Here is a 16,448-nt window from a genome sequence, read left to right on the forward strand (position 1 = left end):
GCACGGTGAGGGCTGAGAGTGCTGGTATTGAATGAATGATGGCATTTCTTCATCATTATCTTCCCACTTGCTCACCTCCTGCTCTTTCATCATAGCCTGGTCAGGTTATAATTCTTTAGGAAATGAAAAGACAGGTGCAAGCAAAAGGATGGGATCTATAATTTAAGAGATACATGTTTAAGACATCTTTAGCTGGTAAACCAGAAAAGATTGCACAAAAAGAATGAAGTGAGATGTGAGGAGTAAAAGTAGGCTTGAGGATTCAGTCACCTTCAATCCTTTAAGCCCTGCCATTGGCTACAGTCTCAATGATGGTCACTCCAAACATGGTGACCACTACCTGTTGATAAGGACCTTCAACTGTACTTCAACTATTTGCTTTTTCTGCCTCTAGTTACGTGCCACCTGGTCTTCCACAAGAGGAAAACGTGAGAATGAGTGTGGCAAAATTTGTTTGAATGATATAGTTAGTTAGAATTAGAATTAACATAGAATTAAAGTATCCATTATTGTTATGTGTACTCAAGTAGAAGAGTACAGTGAAAAGTTTTACAATGTGTCTCTTATGGTGCGTTTAGGTGCAAGTACCTAGGTACAAAATTTAGATACAAAAGAAAAGTTGTTGTATTACTTTACAGTGTTTAAGGAATAAGTTAGAAATAAGACATAGTTAAAGTATTGAGATTGCAATCAGATAAACAAGTTACAAATATATATTATGCTGCGCTGAGCTACACACATGGTCTGACCACCCATGCCAAACCCCAGTCCAACAATTGTTCCCATGTTTCTGGTCCACTCGGTACCAGCTCTCAGCTACTCCAAGATATGTTTCCTCCAGGACTCGCTTCCCCTCACCAGCTTCCACATGGGACTTGCTCCTCATTCTGGCTGCTGCTTCAGGACTGCTTCCCCATGCCAGCCGTGATTCGGGACTGCTTCCCCGTGCCGACCTCTGCTCAGGGATTCGCCTCTGGGGCTCACCAGCTTCTCCATTCCCTTAATGCAGAAAGTAGAAATAAAGGTGAGAAAGAAAAAGAATAATGTAAAAGAACAGGCAGAGCAGAGGAGCTCCAGCTGGAGTGTCTTACTCTACCGCCAACTTGGACTCATGATTGTAAAGCTGACAATGGTAGCAAGTGTTAAACTTTCAGCAGCAACATGTGTGTGTGAAGATAGACACAGATGTGTGAGTAAGTGATGACTGTGTAGTTTACTGAACAACATGTGAAGCAAGTGGTGTAGCCGATTGGATATTGCAGTCAAAGACACATTACTGTCCATAGCCATTCAACTGAGGTTCTGGAACATTGTGGTACTGTGTTTCCACATCCTTGACACTGCCATGGCAACCTTATCCCATTACCTTAGCAATTCGTCAGGATGGCCTTCAAGTTCAATTTGGAACTTTTCATTATCTCCTCCTCCAGAGCATCTGGGAAAAATAAAGTGCACTTTCTCCCATGTTATGCCATAATTTATTCTTCTTCTTGCTTAGAGTTTCTTTCACAAGTAATTACAGCTTGTTCTGCAGACAGAGTGCATGTTACCTTTCTATATTGCAGACTGATGTTAAGTGGTGTTGGCCTCGCACAAAGTCGCCAGTAATCATGCAATCCAGTAGGCAGTACAAAATGTTGTCAACTTTAGAATCTGTGGTTGCAAGTTAATTTATCCTTTAATATGTTTTTGGTGGTAATTAAATACTACCTGGTGTTGTGTTATAGACATGAAGACAGAGCACCGTGCAAATTCGAGGCCAAGAAGAAATTAGGTAGCCCTCTCTTTTTGTGCAGACTTAGAAACAGATATGAAGACCCCATCCAGATATTGATCACTGATCCTTAATTTCCCTAGAAATGCCTCAGCTAAAATTTTAATGACGGAAGCAATATTGAGTCATAGAGTCATAGAGATGTACAGTATGGAAACAGACCCTTTGGTCCAACCCGTCCATGCCGACCAGATATCCCAACCCAATCTAGTCCCACCTGCCAGCACCCAGTCCATATCCCTCCAAACTCTTCCTATTCATATACCCATCCAAATGCCTCTTAAATGTTGCCATTGTACCAGCCTCTACCACTTCCTCTGGCAGCTCATTCCATACACGCATCACACTCTACGTGAAAAGGTTGCCCCTTAGGTCTCTTTTATATCTTTCCCCTCTCACCCTAAACCTATGCCCTCTAGTTCTGGACTCCCTGATCCCAGGGAAAACACTTTGCCTATTTATCCGATCCATGCCCCTCATAATTTTGTGAACCTCTATAAGGTCACCCCTCAGACTCCAACACTCCAGGGAAAACAGGCCCAGCCTGTTCAGCGTCTCCCTGTATCTCAAATCCTCCAACCCTGGCAACACCCTTGTAAATCTTTTCTGAACCCTTTCATGTTTCACAACATCTTTCCGATAGGAAGGAGACCAGAATTGCACACAATATTCCAACAGTGGCCAAACCAATGTCCTGTACAGCCACAACATGACCTCCCAACTCCTGTACTCAATACTCTGACCAATAAAAGAAAGCATACCAAACGCCTTCTTCACTATCCTATCTACCTGCGACTCCACTTTCAAGGAGCTATGAACCTGCACTCCAAGGTGTCTTTGTTCAGCAACCCTCCCTAGGACCTTACCATTAAGTGTATAAGTCCTGCTAAGATTTGCTTTCCCAAAATGCAGCACCTCGAATTTATCTGAATTAAACTCAATCTGCCACTTCTCAGCCCACTGGCCCATCTGTTCCAGATCCTGTTGTCATCTGATGTAAACCTTTTCGCTGTCCACTACACCTCCAATTTTGGTGTCATCTGCAAACTTACTAACTGTACCTCTTATGCTCGCATCCAAACCATTTATGTAAATGACAAAAGTAGAGGACCCAGCATAGATCCTTGTGGCACTCCACTGGTCACAGGCCTCCAGTCTAAAAAACAACTCTTCACCACCACCCTCTGTCTTCTACCTTTGAGCCAGTTCTGTATCCAAATGGTTAGTTCTCCCTGTATTCTATGAGATCTAACCTTGGGCTAATCAGTGTCCCATGGGGAACCTTGTCGAACACCTTACTGAAGTCCATATAAATCACATCTACTGCTCTGCCCTCATCAATCTTCTTTGTTACTTCTTCAAAAAACTGAATCAAGTTTGTGAGACATGATTTCCCACGCACAGACCCATGTTGCTTATCCCGAATCAGTCCTTGCCTTTCCAAATACATGTACATTCTGTCCCTCAGGATTCCCTCCAACAACTTGCCTACCACCGAGGTCAGGCTCACCGGTCCGTAGTTCCCTGGTTTGTCTTTACCGCCCTTCTTAAACAGTGGCACCATGCTTGCCAACCTCCAGTCTTCCGGCACCTCACCTGTGACTATCGATGATACAAATATCTCAGCAAGAGGCCCAGCAACCACTTCTCTGGCTTCCCACAGAGTTCTCAGGTACATCTGATCAGGTCCTGGAGATCACCTTTTTGAGGTAACTACATAAATGGCTTATATTCGCTTGATTGTGAAAAGTTCCTTTTTTTTCAAGCCAATGGACAGTAGAAATTATTAAATTTCAAAATATTTCTTAATCCCTGTGATCATCAGGAGGAAAATTGCAGGTTTATGAAGAAAAGGTGAGGGATTGAGTCTAGATGAGCTGTGCTGCAAAAAGCTGGCACAGACATGATGGGCCAAATAACCTGCTTCTGCAAGTAAATGTTTTATGATTTGACATTAGCATCGCATTGCCATTGTAGGATACTTGCTTTGTCCAAGCTGGTTGTTGTTTCTCCCTAAATTTCAACAGGATTCCATTGGTCATTAAGCAATTTGTGTCATCCTGAGGTCATGCTGAGGTCAAGCCTCATTCCTGATGAAGGGCTTATGCCCAAAATATCGATTCTCCTGCTCCTTGGATGCTGCCTGACCTGCTGTGCTTTTCCAGCACCACACTCTCGACTCTGATCTCCAGCATCTGCAGTCTTCACTTTCTCCTCAGTGAGAGAATACCACAAGGAGCAGAAGTGAGAGAAACAGGGTAGGCAATGGTGTAGTGCTATTATAGTTGAACTACCTGACATCAACCCAGGCATCAGAATAGACAAAAACAGAAACAGCCCTGTCAACCCTGTCTTACATACTAACATCTGGAGACTGATACCAAAATTGTGAGAGTTGTCTCACTGACCAGTCAAGCAATAGCCTGGCAGTCATATTTATAGAATCATACCTGACAGACAATGTCGCAGATGCCACCATCACCCTCCCTTGGATATGTCCTGTCCCAGGACAGGCTCAGTAGAGGTGGCAGGAAGGCGGTTTATATTTGGGAGGGAGTTGCTCTCAGTGTTCTTAACAATGATTCTGGATCCCATGAAGTCTAATGGCTTCAAGTTAAATATAGGACGTTTCCTTGCCTTCTGATTACCACTTACTACTCCTTCATGTTGAGCAACACTTGAAAGAAGCACTGAGGATGGAAAAGGTGCAAAATGTATTTTAGGTGGGGGATTTCAATGTCCGCCACCAAGAGTAGTTCTGCAACAACAGTGACGGAATCCACAAGAGGGAAAAACATACTTTATCTCATCCACACCAATCTGCCAACCGCAGACATATCTGTCTTTGACAGTATCAGAAAGAGTGGTGACTGTACAATCTCGTGGAGATGAAGTCCCACCTTCACATTGAGAATAAGCTCCATCATGTTGTGTTGCACTATCACCGTGCTAAATGGGATAAACTTCAAACGGATCTACTACTTCAAGACTGGACATCCATGAGGCACTGTGGGCTATCAACAGCAGCAAGATTATACTCCAGTGCAACCTCAACTATTACTATCAAGCCAAGGGATCAACCCTAACTCAATGGAGAGTGTGAAGGGCATATCAGGAGCAGCACCAGGCATACCCAAAAACCTGGTGAAGACACCAAACAGGGCTATGTGCATGCCAAACAGCGCATGCAGCGAGTGATAGACAGAGCTAAACAATCCCATAACCGACCTAAGTTCTGCAGTCCTGCCACATCCAGTTATGAATGGTGGTGAAGAATTATACAACAACTCACAGGAGGATGCAGATCCACAAAAATCTCCATCCTCGATGGAATAGCTCAATGCTTTGGTCCAAAAGATAAGGCTAAGCATTTTCAGCAATCGTCAACCAGAAGTACCAAGTGGATTATCCAAATTGGCCTCCTCCTGTGGTCCCCAGCATTACAGATACCAGGTTTCAGCCAATTCCATTCACTCTATACAAGCTGTTCCATTGTAGTAACGACATTGACATCTACCTGACAATGTGGGAAATTGCCCAGGTATATGCTTTTCACAAAAAGAAGGCAAATCCAACCCAGCCAATTACTATCCAATTTAGCACGGTGATAGTGCAACACAACATGATGGTGCTTATTCTCAATGTGAAGGTGGGACTTCATCTCCACGAGACTGTACAGTCACCACTCTTTCTGATACTGTCATAGACAGATATGTCTGCGGCTGGCAGATTGGTGTGGATGAGATAAAGTATGTTTTTCCCTCTTGTGGATTCCGTCACTGTTGTTGTAGAGCTACTCTTGGTGGCGGACATTGAAATCCCCCACCTAAAATACATTTTGCGCCTTTTCCATCCTCAGTGCTTCTTTCAAGTGTAATCAGTTTACCCTTGATCATCACTAAAGTGACGGAAGACGTCATCAAAAATGCTATCAAGCAGCATCTGCTCAGCTATAACCTGCTTGGTAATTCCCTGTTTGGATTCTGTCAGGACCACCCAGCCCATTACAGCTTTGATTCAATCATGAGCAAAATAGCAGAATTCTAAATGTTAGGTGAGTGCGATAGACCTTGACATCAAGGCTGTATTTGACTGAGAGTGCATTGAAGACCCCTAGCAAAACTGGAATCAATGAGTATCGGGGACAAACATGTGCACATAGAAAGATTGTTGTGGTTGTTGGAGGTCAGTCATCTCAGCTCCAGAATATCTCTGCAAAAGCTCCTCAGAGTAGTGACCTAGGCCCAATTATCTTAAAATGCTTCATCGATGACCTTCCCTCCATCATAAGCTCAGAAGTAGAGTCAGAATTCAGATGTTTGCCAAATAATTGCACAACATTCAGCACCATTCACTGCAATACTGAAGCAGCCCATATTCAAATTCAATAATATCCAGGCTTGGGCTGACAAGTGGCAAGTAACATTTGCACCACACATAAGCTAGTCAATGACCATCTCCAATAAGAGACATTCTAATTGCTATCCATTGACATTAAATGGTTTTAACATCATTGAATCCCTCACATACTCAACTAGACTCATCACATAAACACCGGCTACAAGAATAGGGCAGAGGCTAGGAACACTGCAACAAGTAACTTGCCTCCTGAGTCCCCAAAAGGGATCCTCTACAGAACACTAAATCAGAAGTGTGATGGAACACACCCAACTTGTCTGGATAGGTGCAGCTTCAACAACACTCAAGAAGTTTGTTACCACCCAGGACGAAGTAGCCCACTTGATTGACACCACCCCCACTCGCATCCATTTCCTCCATCACCCACATTCAGTGGCAGTAGTCTGTACTATCTACAAGATGCACTGCAGAAAATCACAAAAGAAAATCAGAAAATCCTTAGGCAGCACCTTCCAAACCCACAACTATTTCTATCTAGAAGCTCAAGGGCAGCAGATATATGGAAATACCACCACCTGTAGATTCCCCTCCAAGCCACTCATCATCCTTACTTGGAACTACATTGCAATTTCTTCACTGTCACTGGGTCAAAATCAGGGAATGCACTTCATAAAGGCATTATGGGTCAACATACATAATGTGGACTTCACCTTAGGAAGACAACTCCCCACCACCTTCTCATGGGCAACTACCTTAACATGCAGGTTCAGTTGGCAGTAGGCAAGGCAAATACAATGTTAGCATTCATTTCAAAAGAACTAGAATAAAAGATAAGAAATATATTGCTGAAACTGAGGTCTTAGGCCCCATATCAAAGGAAGGATGTGCCAGTCTTGGGATTCCAGATGAGGTTTTCAAGAATAATCCCAGGGATGAAGGACTTGTCAGATGAGGAATGGTCAAGGACCTTGTGTTTGTAATTGATGGAGTTTAGAAAGATGAGGGCAGATCTCATTGAAAATTACAGAATACTGAGAGGTCTGGTTAGAGTGGAGGTTGAGATGATTTTTCCACAATTTGAACTATTCGGACCAGAAGAGATAGTCGCAGAGTGATAGGATGACCCTTTAGAACTGAGATGAGGAAAAATTTCTTCAGAGCTGAAAATGTGTTGCTGGAAAAGCGCAGCAGGTCAGGCAGCATCCAGGGAACAGGAGAATCGACGTTTCGGGCATAAGCCCTTCTTCAGGAATGAGGAAAGTCCTCATTCCTGAAGAAGGACTTATGCCCGAAACGTCGATTCTCCTGTTCCCTGGATGCTGCCTGACCTGCTGCGCTTTTCCAGCAACACATTTTCAGCTCTGATCTCCAGCATCTGCAGACCTCACTTTCTCCTGAAAAATTTCTTCAGCCAAAGCAAGATTCTTTTTTTTTAAGAATAGAATTCCTACAGCATGGAAACAGGCTCTTCAGCTCAACAAGTCGACGCCAACCCTCCAAAGAATATCCCACCCAAACTCATTTCCTTATCCAATTACTCTACATTTACCCCTCACTAATGCACCAACCTACACATCCCTGAGCACTGTGTGCAATTTATTATGATCAATTAACCTAACTTGCACATCTTTGGATTGTGGGAGGAAACCTTCGCAGACACAGGGAGAATGTGCAAACTCAACACAGACAGTCACCTGAGGCAGGAAACCCTGGTCCCTGGCACTGTGAGGCAGCAGTGGTAGTCATTGTGCTGTCCCCCAAAACATGGTTCATTTGTGGAACTCATTGCTACAAACAGCTGTGGAGGCCAAGTCGTTGAGTGTATTTAAGATGGAGATAGATAGGTTGCTGTTTAACAAGGGTATCAAAGGTTATGGGGAGAAGGCAGGAGAATGGGGTTGAGTAACATATCAGCCATAATCGAATGGTGGAGCAGACCCAATAGGCAATTTATTATGGTCTTCCTCAACATAATAAATATATGCTGTAAACAGAGGTACCAGTACTGACTTCTTTGGAACCCTACCAGTCACAGGTAGCCGCTTCTCCCCATTTGCTGTTTCCTGTTGATTAGCTCATTTCTACCTATGCCAATATACCACCTCCAACACCATGGGCTCTTATCGCTGACTTAACATTTTGTCTTGTTGACTGCCTTCTGGAAGGTGAAACAGCAACTAGTCTGGTTGAGCTTTCCTTGAAAAACTAAAAATTTCTTTGACACAATCACCCTTTCGGAAAGTCGTGCTGACTAAACTTAATTTGAATGATTTTCCAAATGTTCCTCTATTTCCGGAATGATTTATTCCAATGGTTGACATTTCAATGAATGATATTAGGCTAATCAGCCTATAGTTACCCCCTTTTTGACTCACTCCTTTTTTGAATAGAGGTTGTCATATTGACAGTTTTCCAATCCTCCTATAATCCAATGATTTTTGAAAAATTACAACCAATGCATCCACTATGTATGTTACTTTTCTTTTAACATTCTAAGATGCAAACCATCAGGGCCAGGGAACCTATTTGCATTCAGCCCCATTAGTTTGTCTGATACAACTTCTTTAGTGATGGTGATGATAATAATTGCAATGCCTTATTCTTTAGCACTAATGGGATGTTCAAAGTTTCTTCCACAATAGATACCAGTGCAAAATATCTGTTTAACCCCTCTGCCATTTCCTTGTTTCCCATAACTATCTCCCTGGATTCATTTGCTAAGGGGCCAACATTGACTTTAATCTCTCATTTCCTTTTGATATCTCTTCATATTTGATGAAGCACTTATCATCACTTTCTATGTTCCTCACCCATTTTCTCTTGCAGTTTGTTTTCTCTTTTTTATTTTGTTAGACCTTCTTTGCTGGATTCTGAATTTATCCCAATCTTTGGGACTATCACTGACTTTTGTCTGCTTATATGCTTTATTTTTCAACGTCATACTTTCTTTTAACATTCTTGGTTTGCCATACTTGGTTTATCCCTCTCTTTGAATCTTTCCTTCTTACTGGATGTACTTTTGCAGAGAGTCATGAATTACCTTGTCAAAAATCGATTAATGCTTGCTTACTGTGTTTTTGGCTAATTTACTAGCCCTCTTCACTTTCACTAACTTTATCCTCACTTCATTTTAATTCCTTTCATGTTAAATACAGTTGGTTCTGGCCCAAGTTTCTCGCCCTCAAGCTGAATATTAAATTCTATCATGTTATGATCACTATTTCTTAGGGAAATTTTTACCCTTAGGTCATTTATTAAACCAGACTTATTATCCATTAACAGATCCAAGATAACCTGCTCCATGGTTGGCTCCATGATATAGTGAAACTATCTATGAAACTATCACTAATGCATTTAATAAATTTGTTGCTGTACCTATCCAGGTTGGTTAACCCAATCAACATGAAGATTAAATTCACCCATAATTATTGCTCTATTTCACATGCTCCTATTACTTGTCAATTTGTACACTTTCCTGAAGTGTAGTGACTGTTTGGGGGTCTACGAATTACTCCTACCAATGTTTTCGTCCCTTTTTTTTTAAACCTCCATATCATACAAAATGCAATTGTCTTCATTTCATCTCTTTTTACCAACATTACTGACCACCTTTTCCTTCCCTCCTGTCTCTCAAGAGTTCAAGCTTTCCTGAATGTGAAGTTCCCAATAATCACGTCTCCGTAATGGCCGTGCGATCACATCTATTTACTTTGATTTACACCATCAGTTTGTTTAACTTATTCTCAAAACTTTGGGCATTAAGATACAAAATATATATTTTGTTCTATTATCAAATTTCTCTACACCTTTATGATTCCCTGGTGTAAAAAGACATTCACGTATTCAGCCCTTCCTTTTTATTTTCTGGTAGCAATTAGCCCCATCACTGCAATCCCAACTTCTCCTTTACCTTCGATTTTCTAATTTTCCATGTAACTGAAGACCCCTCTCTAAAGACATCCCCTCCCCCAAATCACACACAATTTAGTTTAAAGCTCTACTAATAACCCCAGTTAGGCAATTCTGAAAGCCCCAGTTAGGCAACACTTTGATCCTAGCATGATTCTGTGTAGAGCCAATCCCATTGGAACAGCTATCTTTTTCCCCACTAATTCAAACATGTTTCTCCCACTACAATCCAGAGATGATTATGTTTTTGGTTCTGCTTTTTAATTTATCCCCTAGCTGCTCATATTTCCTCATTTGTGATGATCTGCAATTATCATGCTGTGATATTTATGTGAACTCATATAATGTAAATATGAAATGTCGGCCACATTGTACTGAAGAATTCAATGAATTTTTCTTCCAGCACCTAATATACCCACACACATGCATTCTGTATTTTATTTTACATACAAGGTGATAACAGGCACTTGTGTGTCTGCACTCAGTTAAACAACTCAGATTTATTGTAGCACACAAAAAAAACTGCAGATGCTGGAAATTAGAAATAAAACAGAAATTGCTGGAAAATCTCAGCAGGTCTAACAGTTCTTCAGAACTGAAGAAGGGTCACTGGACCCAAAACACTAACTCAGGTTTCTCGCCATGGATGCTGCCAAACCTACTGAGATTTTCTCACAATTTCTACTGTACTTCGCATTTTCTATTGTAGCACACTTCCCTCAGTATGTCACACTATAAGAGTTCAGTAAGATGGAGTCTGAGGCCTCTATACTATTATATCACATGCCATGATAGTGACGACATCATGAGTACATCCTTTAAAGATATATCGCATATCTGCTATATGGCCTAAAATATCACAGAATCCACAACACCATGCTATCAGTGATCAACAAGGCCTCTTTAGGTAAAATATTACTACGTAATTCACTTCTAAATTCTTCAACTCAGGAAAAAAAATGCTATAGGGTAAAGAGATCAGCAACTGTGTACATAACATGCACACAGGAAAACAAAATTCAATTCTACAATTTATGTCATGGCCATTGGACTAGATTGCAGATTTAGTTAAATGTTTCATCAGAGTTTAATAAGCTAGCAAAGGCTTAATACTGTGATACTGGATATCTACAAAAAAAAGACAATATTGGAAATACTAAGAAAGTGAGTCAGTATTTATGAAGAGAGAAACAAAGCTAACCGTGCAGTTTAATGATCCTCATCAGAATTTGTTTTTAAATTTGTTTAGGTCTCAAAGCATTGACCATGAATAATTCCATCTCTGAATCTTTCACGGAATTCTTCACTGTCTAAAGCTACTGCTTGTGGCTAATCGCCCTTGTGAAAATAACTTTATTCTCCTCTCTTCACTATTCTTCTTACACAAATCTCTTTCTTCAGGTTGTACAATTACTAAAACATTATTGCTTTATTTTCAATATCAACTTTTATTCACTATCAACCTCTTTTCATTCTTATTTCATTCTGCATGAATTTCTACTCCTGCCAGAACTGCACCAAACTTTATGATGTCAGATTTGAGGATCATGGGGTTAAATGCATAGAGGACAGTAGATATTTCAGGTCCAGAATCATTGTGGACAATTATCCTCTCAGCTGACGAAGCTTCTTTCTACTACAACACCTGTTGAAATCAGAATGGGGGAGAAAAGACTTTGAAATTACCAATGTCCTTCAACCATCTTTTCCTACTCTGACCTTCCCTTCAGTACAGATCAAGGTCAATCAACCCTCCCAAAAGCATCCCACCCTATTTCTGTAAAATTGCAATAGGCTGCATATCCCTAGACATTACAAGGGAATATAGCATAGCTAATCCATTTAAACTGCACACCTCTGAACTGTGGTAGGAAACTTTAGCACCTGGTAGAAATCCATAGAAACACAGGGAGAACATGCAAACTTCATACAGCCAGTTACCCAAAGCTGGAATTGAACCTGGGTCTCTGGTGCTGCGAGGTAGCAATGCTAACCACTGTGCCATCATGCCTCCTCCATTAAGTTCAAATTTGTTTTAGCTTTCAACCTCCAAAAGTAAGATTATTACTCATCTGACCCCCCCACTGTTATTCTCAAGGCTCCTATTGCATCGTTTATCCTAGTCTTGAATCTATAGCGATCTCACAGCTTCTTCGCTATCTTCATTGCTCCCATGAGTTATCTCTTAGATGATGGAGAAAGTGAGAATTGAAGATGCTGGGGATCAGAGTCAAGAGTATGGTGCGGGAAAAGCACAGCAGGTCAGGCAGTATCCAAGGAGCAGGAGAATTGACGTTTCAGGCATAACCCCTTCCTCGGGGATGAGGCCTCATTCCTGATGAAGGGCTTTTTCCTGAAACCTTGAGTCTCTTTCTTCATTGATGCTGCTTGACTGGTTGTGCTTTTCCAGCACCACACTCTTGACTCTGACCTCTTAGATGATACTTATTAACTCAGGCCTCCACTTTACACCTTGCATTAAATCACCTCATTTAAAGAAATCTGCTTTTGTTTTGTGTATGTGCTGGTGATTTATTTAAATGTATATTCCCAGTTACATTGCTTAGCTGAAAAGAGTCAACTTAGGCACAATGTGAGTGGGACGTTTCTGGTTGCTATTACCGGTCCATACATAAAAGAAATCACTAATCGAATTACTTAATTTCAGCCGAATCCTAAATCCATTGTTAACTTGACCTTTCTTTCCAACATTGTTCCTTCCAAAGACAAGGTGACCCCTGTCCTTTTAAAAAGTCTGTCCTTGATCCTCCATTTTTCTAATAGATACTCCATTTTTAACTTAATGTTTCACTATTAGGTCTTTCATACAGCATCACCATTCGAAGTACAGTTAATCTTTCTGATTAATTGTTACTCATATCATCTTTATCTGATTTCTTCTTATTGACACCACTAGGATCACCTTGTTAACAATTACAATTACAAATGATAATCTATGTGAATATTAACATTCAAATTACACAAGGAAGTGGATTTGTTTTTCTTAGCTTTAAACCTGAATAATCCAATGCTAATTCAATTGTTCTTCATTGCCCCATGGCCTTGGAATTTTCTTCTGTTTCGAATATTTATCTATGCTTTTCTAAATGATACAGTGATCTCCACCTCTGCTATTCCTTGTGCCAAGTTTGATATGATGTATATGCTCAAACAGTATGCTGGCTGTACCTGTATTGGTATCTCTTGCATCATCCTCAATTCCATCATCCATGAACAAAAGCAAAACATTGGGGGTGCTGGAAATCTGAAATGCTAACATTAAGTGCTGGAAATACTTAGCAGGTCAAGGAGCATCTGTAGAGAGATAAATGGAGTTAATAGGCATATGTTTCAGTTGTTTATGGAGGCAGGACTACAGGCAGATGGATCTGCAATTTCCTGAAATAGGGTAGTGAAATAGTCTCACTTTATTGGATTCTGCCTCTGGGCCATTGTTGTTCTGCTCTGATTAGGGTGGATGATACATGACTGCTAATCACCTGCATGGGTGGGTCATTGGACCAATTAAATTTATTTTACAGTCAGAGGTAGGCCTCCTGTTGACGTTGGAAAGAACTGGTGCTAGCCTCCTGGAGGCAGATCTGGGAAGAGAGACTGCACTCCATTCTTGCATCCACCAGAACCAAAAGAAGAATGCTGCAGCTTCTGAATGTTCAATGGATACGCTGACACATCATAGTAACCAATTTGAATTTAAACATTTTTTGAGTTCCTTTTTGGGTACCTCCATGTTGGCAGATGATACCACAATCCACTTTGGTAGCACCCACCTCTGACAGTGGGGCTGCTGATCCTTCAGTGCTGGAGAACCCCCTGTAATCAAGCCTGCTATTCCTAGTTAGACAGTTAGTGTGCATCTTACCACTTGTTAAAAAAATTGCATCAGGTGTCTGTCATTGACATGATGTGAGGTCAGGTTGCTGACTCAGATGCATTTTATGATCTTGACCCGAAATGAAAAATGAGCTCAACAGTTCAGGCCTATAACCTTTTACCAGAGTTAAGGTATTCCAAGGAAAGATCACAAATGTTAACTGTTGCTCCCTCAACAGTTAGTACCAGATGGTTGATGAGGGCAGAGCAGTGGATGTCATCTATAGTCTAAATGGGTTTCATTAAAGCCTTTGATAAGGTTTCACATGGTAGGCTGCTCTGGAAGGTTAGATCTCATGGAATCCAGGGGGACCTGGCAAATTGGATACACAATTGGCTTGATGGTAGGAAGCCAATAGTGAAATAGTGGAAGGATGTTTACCAGACTAGAGGTCTGTGACTAGTGGAGTGCTTCAGGGGTCATTGTTGTTTATTATCTCTATCAATGATTTGGATGAGAATGTACAAGGCATGATTAGTAAGTTTGCAGATGACACTAAAATAGGTGGCAATGTGGACAGTGAGGAAGGTTATCAGAAATTGCAGCAGGACCTTCATCAGCTGGGGAAGTGGGCTGAGAAATGGCAAATGGAGTTCAATACAAATAAGTGTGAGATCTTGCATTTTGGAAAGTCAAATCAAGGCAGTGGGCCTTAAGGAGTGTAGTGGAACAGAGGGAACATGGTTCTCTGAAAGTGGAGTAACAGTTAGACAGGGCAGTGAAGAAGGCTTCTGGCACACTGACCTTTGGTCAGGGCATTGAGTATAGATGTTGGAAAGTTGTGTTGCAGTTGTACAGGACATTGATGAGACCACACTAGCAGTACCGTGTTCAGTTTTGGTCACCTTCCAATAGGAGAGATATTATTAAACTGGAAAGAGAGCAGAATTGAACCCGGTCTCTGGCACTGAGAGGCAGCAGTGCTAACCACTGTGCCACCGTGCCACCCAGAGTTACAGGGAGAGGTTGGACATGCTAGGACTTTTTACTTTAGAACATAAGAGACTGAGGGGGAAATCTTATAGAAGTGTATAAGATTATGACAGGCATGGACAGGGTGAATGCACATGGACAGTGTCTTTTTCCCAGGGTTTGGGAATTGAGGACCAGTGAGCATCAGTTTAAGGTTAGAGGGGAAAGAATAAAAGGAATCTGAGGGGCAACCTTTTTAGAGGAGAAAGTGAGGTCTGCAGATGCTGGAGATCAGAGCCGGAGATGTGTTGCTGGAAAAGCGCAGCAGGTCAGGCAGCATCCAGGGAACAGGAGAATCGACGTTTCGGGCATAAGCCCTTCTTCAGGAATGAGGAAAGTTTGTTCAGCAGGCTAAGATAAAAGGTAGGGAGGAGGGACTTGGGGGAGGGGCGTCGGAAATGTGATAGGTAGAAAGAGGTCAAGGTGAGGGTGATAGGTCAGACTGGGGTGGGGGCGGAGAGGTCGGGAAGAAGATCTCAGGTTAGGAAGGCGGTGCTGAATTTGATGGATTTGACTGAGACAGGGTGGGGGGAGGGGAAATGAGGAAACTGGTGAAATCCGAGTTCATCCCTTGTGGTTGGAGGGTTCCTAGCTGGAAGATGAGGCGTTCTTCCTCCAACCGTCGTTTTGTTGTGGTCTGATGATGGAGGAGTCCAAAGACCTGCATATCCTTGGTGGAGTGGGAGGGGGAATTGAAATATTGAGCTACAGGGTGGTTGGGTTGGTTGGTCCGGGTGTCCCAGAGGTGTTCTCTGAAACGCTCCGCAAGTAGCCGGCCTGTCTCCCCAATATAGAGGAGGCCACATCGGGTGCAGAGGATGCAATAGATGATATGTGTGGAGGTGCAGGTGAATCTGTGGCGGATATGGAAGATATGTCTAAACCTTTTTAGACAAAGGGTGGTACGCATATGGAATGAAGTGCCAGCAGAAGTTGTTGGGGCGGATATGTTAACAACACTTAAAAGGTGTTTGGATAAATACATGGATAGAAAAGGTTTAGAAGGATATGGGTCAAGAGCAGGATATTGGGGTTAGCGTAGATGAACATTTTGGTTGGCATGGACCAATTTGGGCCAAAAGGACTCTGATCAGTTAAGTACTTCCAACATTTTCAGTTTTTATTAAGTGTAACTTGCTGTTTAATATTCATAAATTTATATTAGGAGAAAGTGAGGACTGCAGATGTTGGAGATCAGAGTCAAAAATGTGGTGCTGGAAAAGCACAGCAGGTCAGGCAGTACCCGAGGAACAGGAGAGTCGCCGTTTCGGACATTCCTGATGACGGTCTTATGCACAAAACTTCGATGCTCCTGCTCCTCGGATGCTGCCTGACCTGCTGTGCTTTTCCAACACCACACTTTGGGCGTAAATTTATATTAGCATGGTTCATCAAATAGTATCAAATACGGTGAAGCAAAAACAAATTTTATACTTACTTTTTGCAAACAATTCTCTCTCAGTTTTTTGATCTTCCCGATTCACATCTAGCCACCTGTCAGTTCATTGAATTAATAGACAGTAAATAATGTCAAAGATT

The 16,448-nt window shown here is 41.7% G+C and overlaps 1 protein-coding gene across 3 annotated transcripts in view; it reads right to left on the reverse strand.

The window, feature by feature from the left end:
- Positions 1–402: 402 nt before the first annotated feature.
- The window catches only part of LOC122549101 (lipoxygenase homology domain-containing protein 1-like), a 326,386-nt gene continuing 310,340 nt past the window's right edge, over positions 403–16,448 (reverse strand). For 2 of the 3 annotated variants that reach the window (XM_087986387.1, XM_087986386.1), the window contains 2 exons: positions 16,348–16,403; positions 403–999 (listed from right to left, as the gene is read on the reverse strand). In XM_087986387.1, the coding sequence (XP_087842513.1) occupies positions 704–999; positions 16,348–16,403 (352 nt within the window). In that variant the 3' untranslated portion in view covers positions 403–703. The remainder of the gene's footprint in view (positions 1,000–16,347; positions 16,404–16,448) is intronic. The other variant, XM_087986388.1, reaches the window with a different exon arrangement.

Source organism: Chiloscyllium plagiosum, unplaced genomic scaffold, assembly GCF_037043375.1.
Source record: "Chiloscyllium plagiosum isolate Xiang-an unplaced genomic scaffold, Cpla_swu_hap1 HiC_scaffold_4, whole genome shotgun sequence".
In the NCBI taxonomy this organism is placed as follows: Eukaryota; Metazoa; Chordata; class Chondrichthyes; order Orectolobiformes; family Hemiscylliidae; genus Chiloscyllium; species Chiloscyllium plagiosum.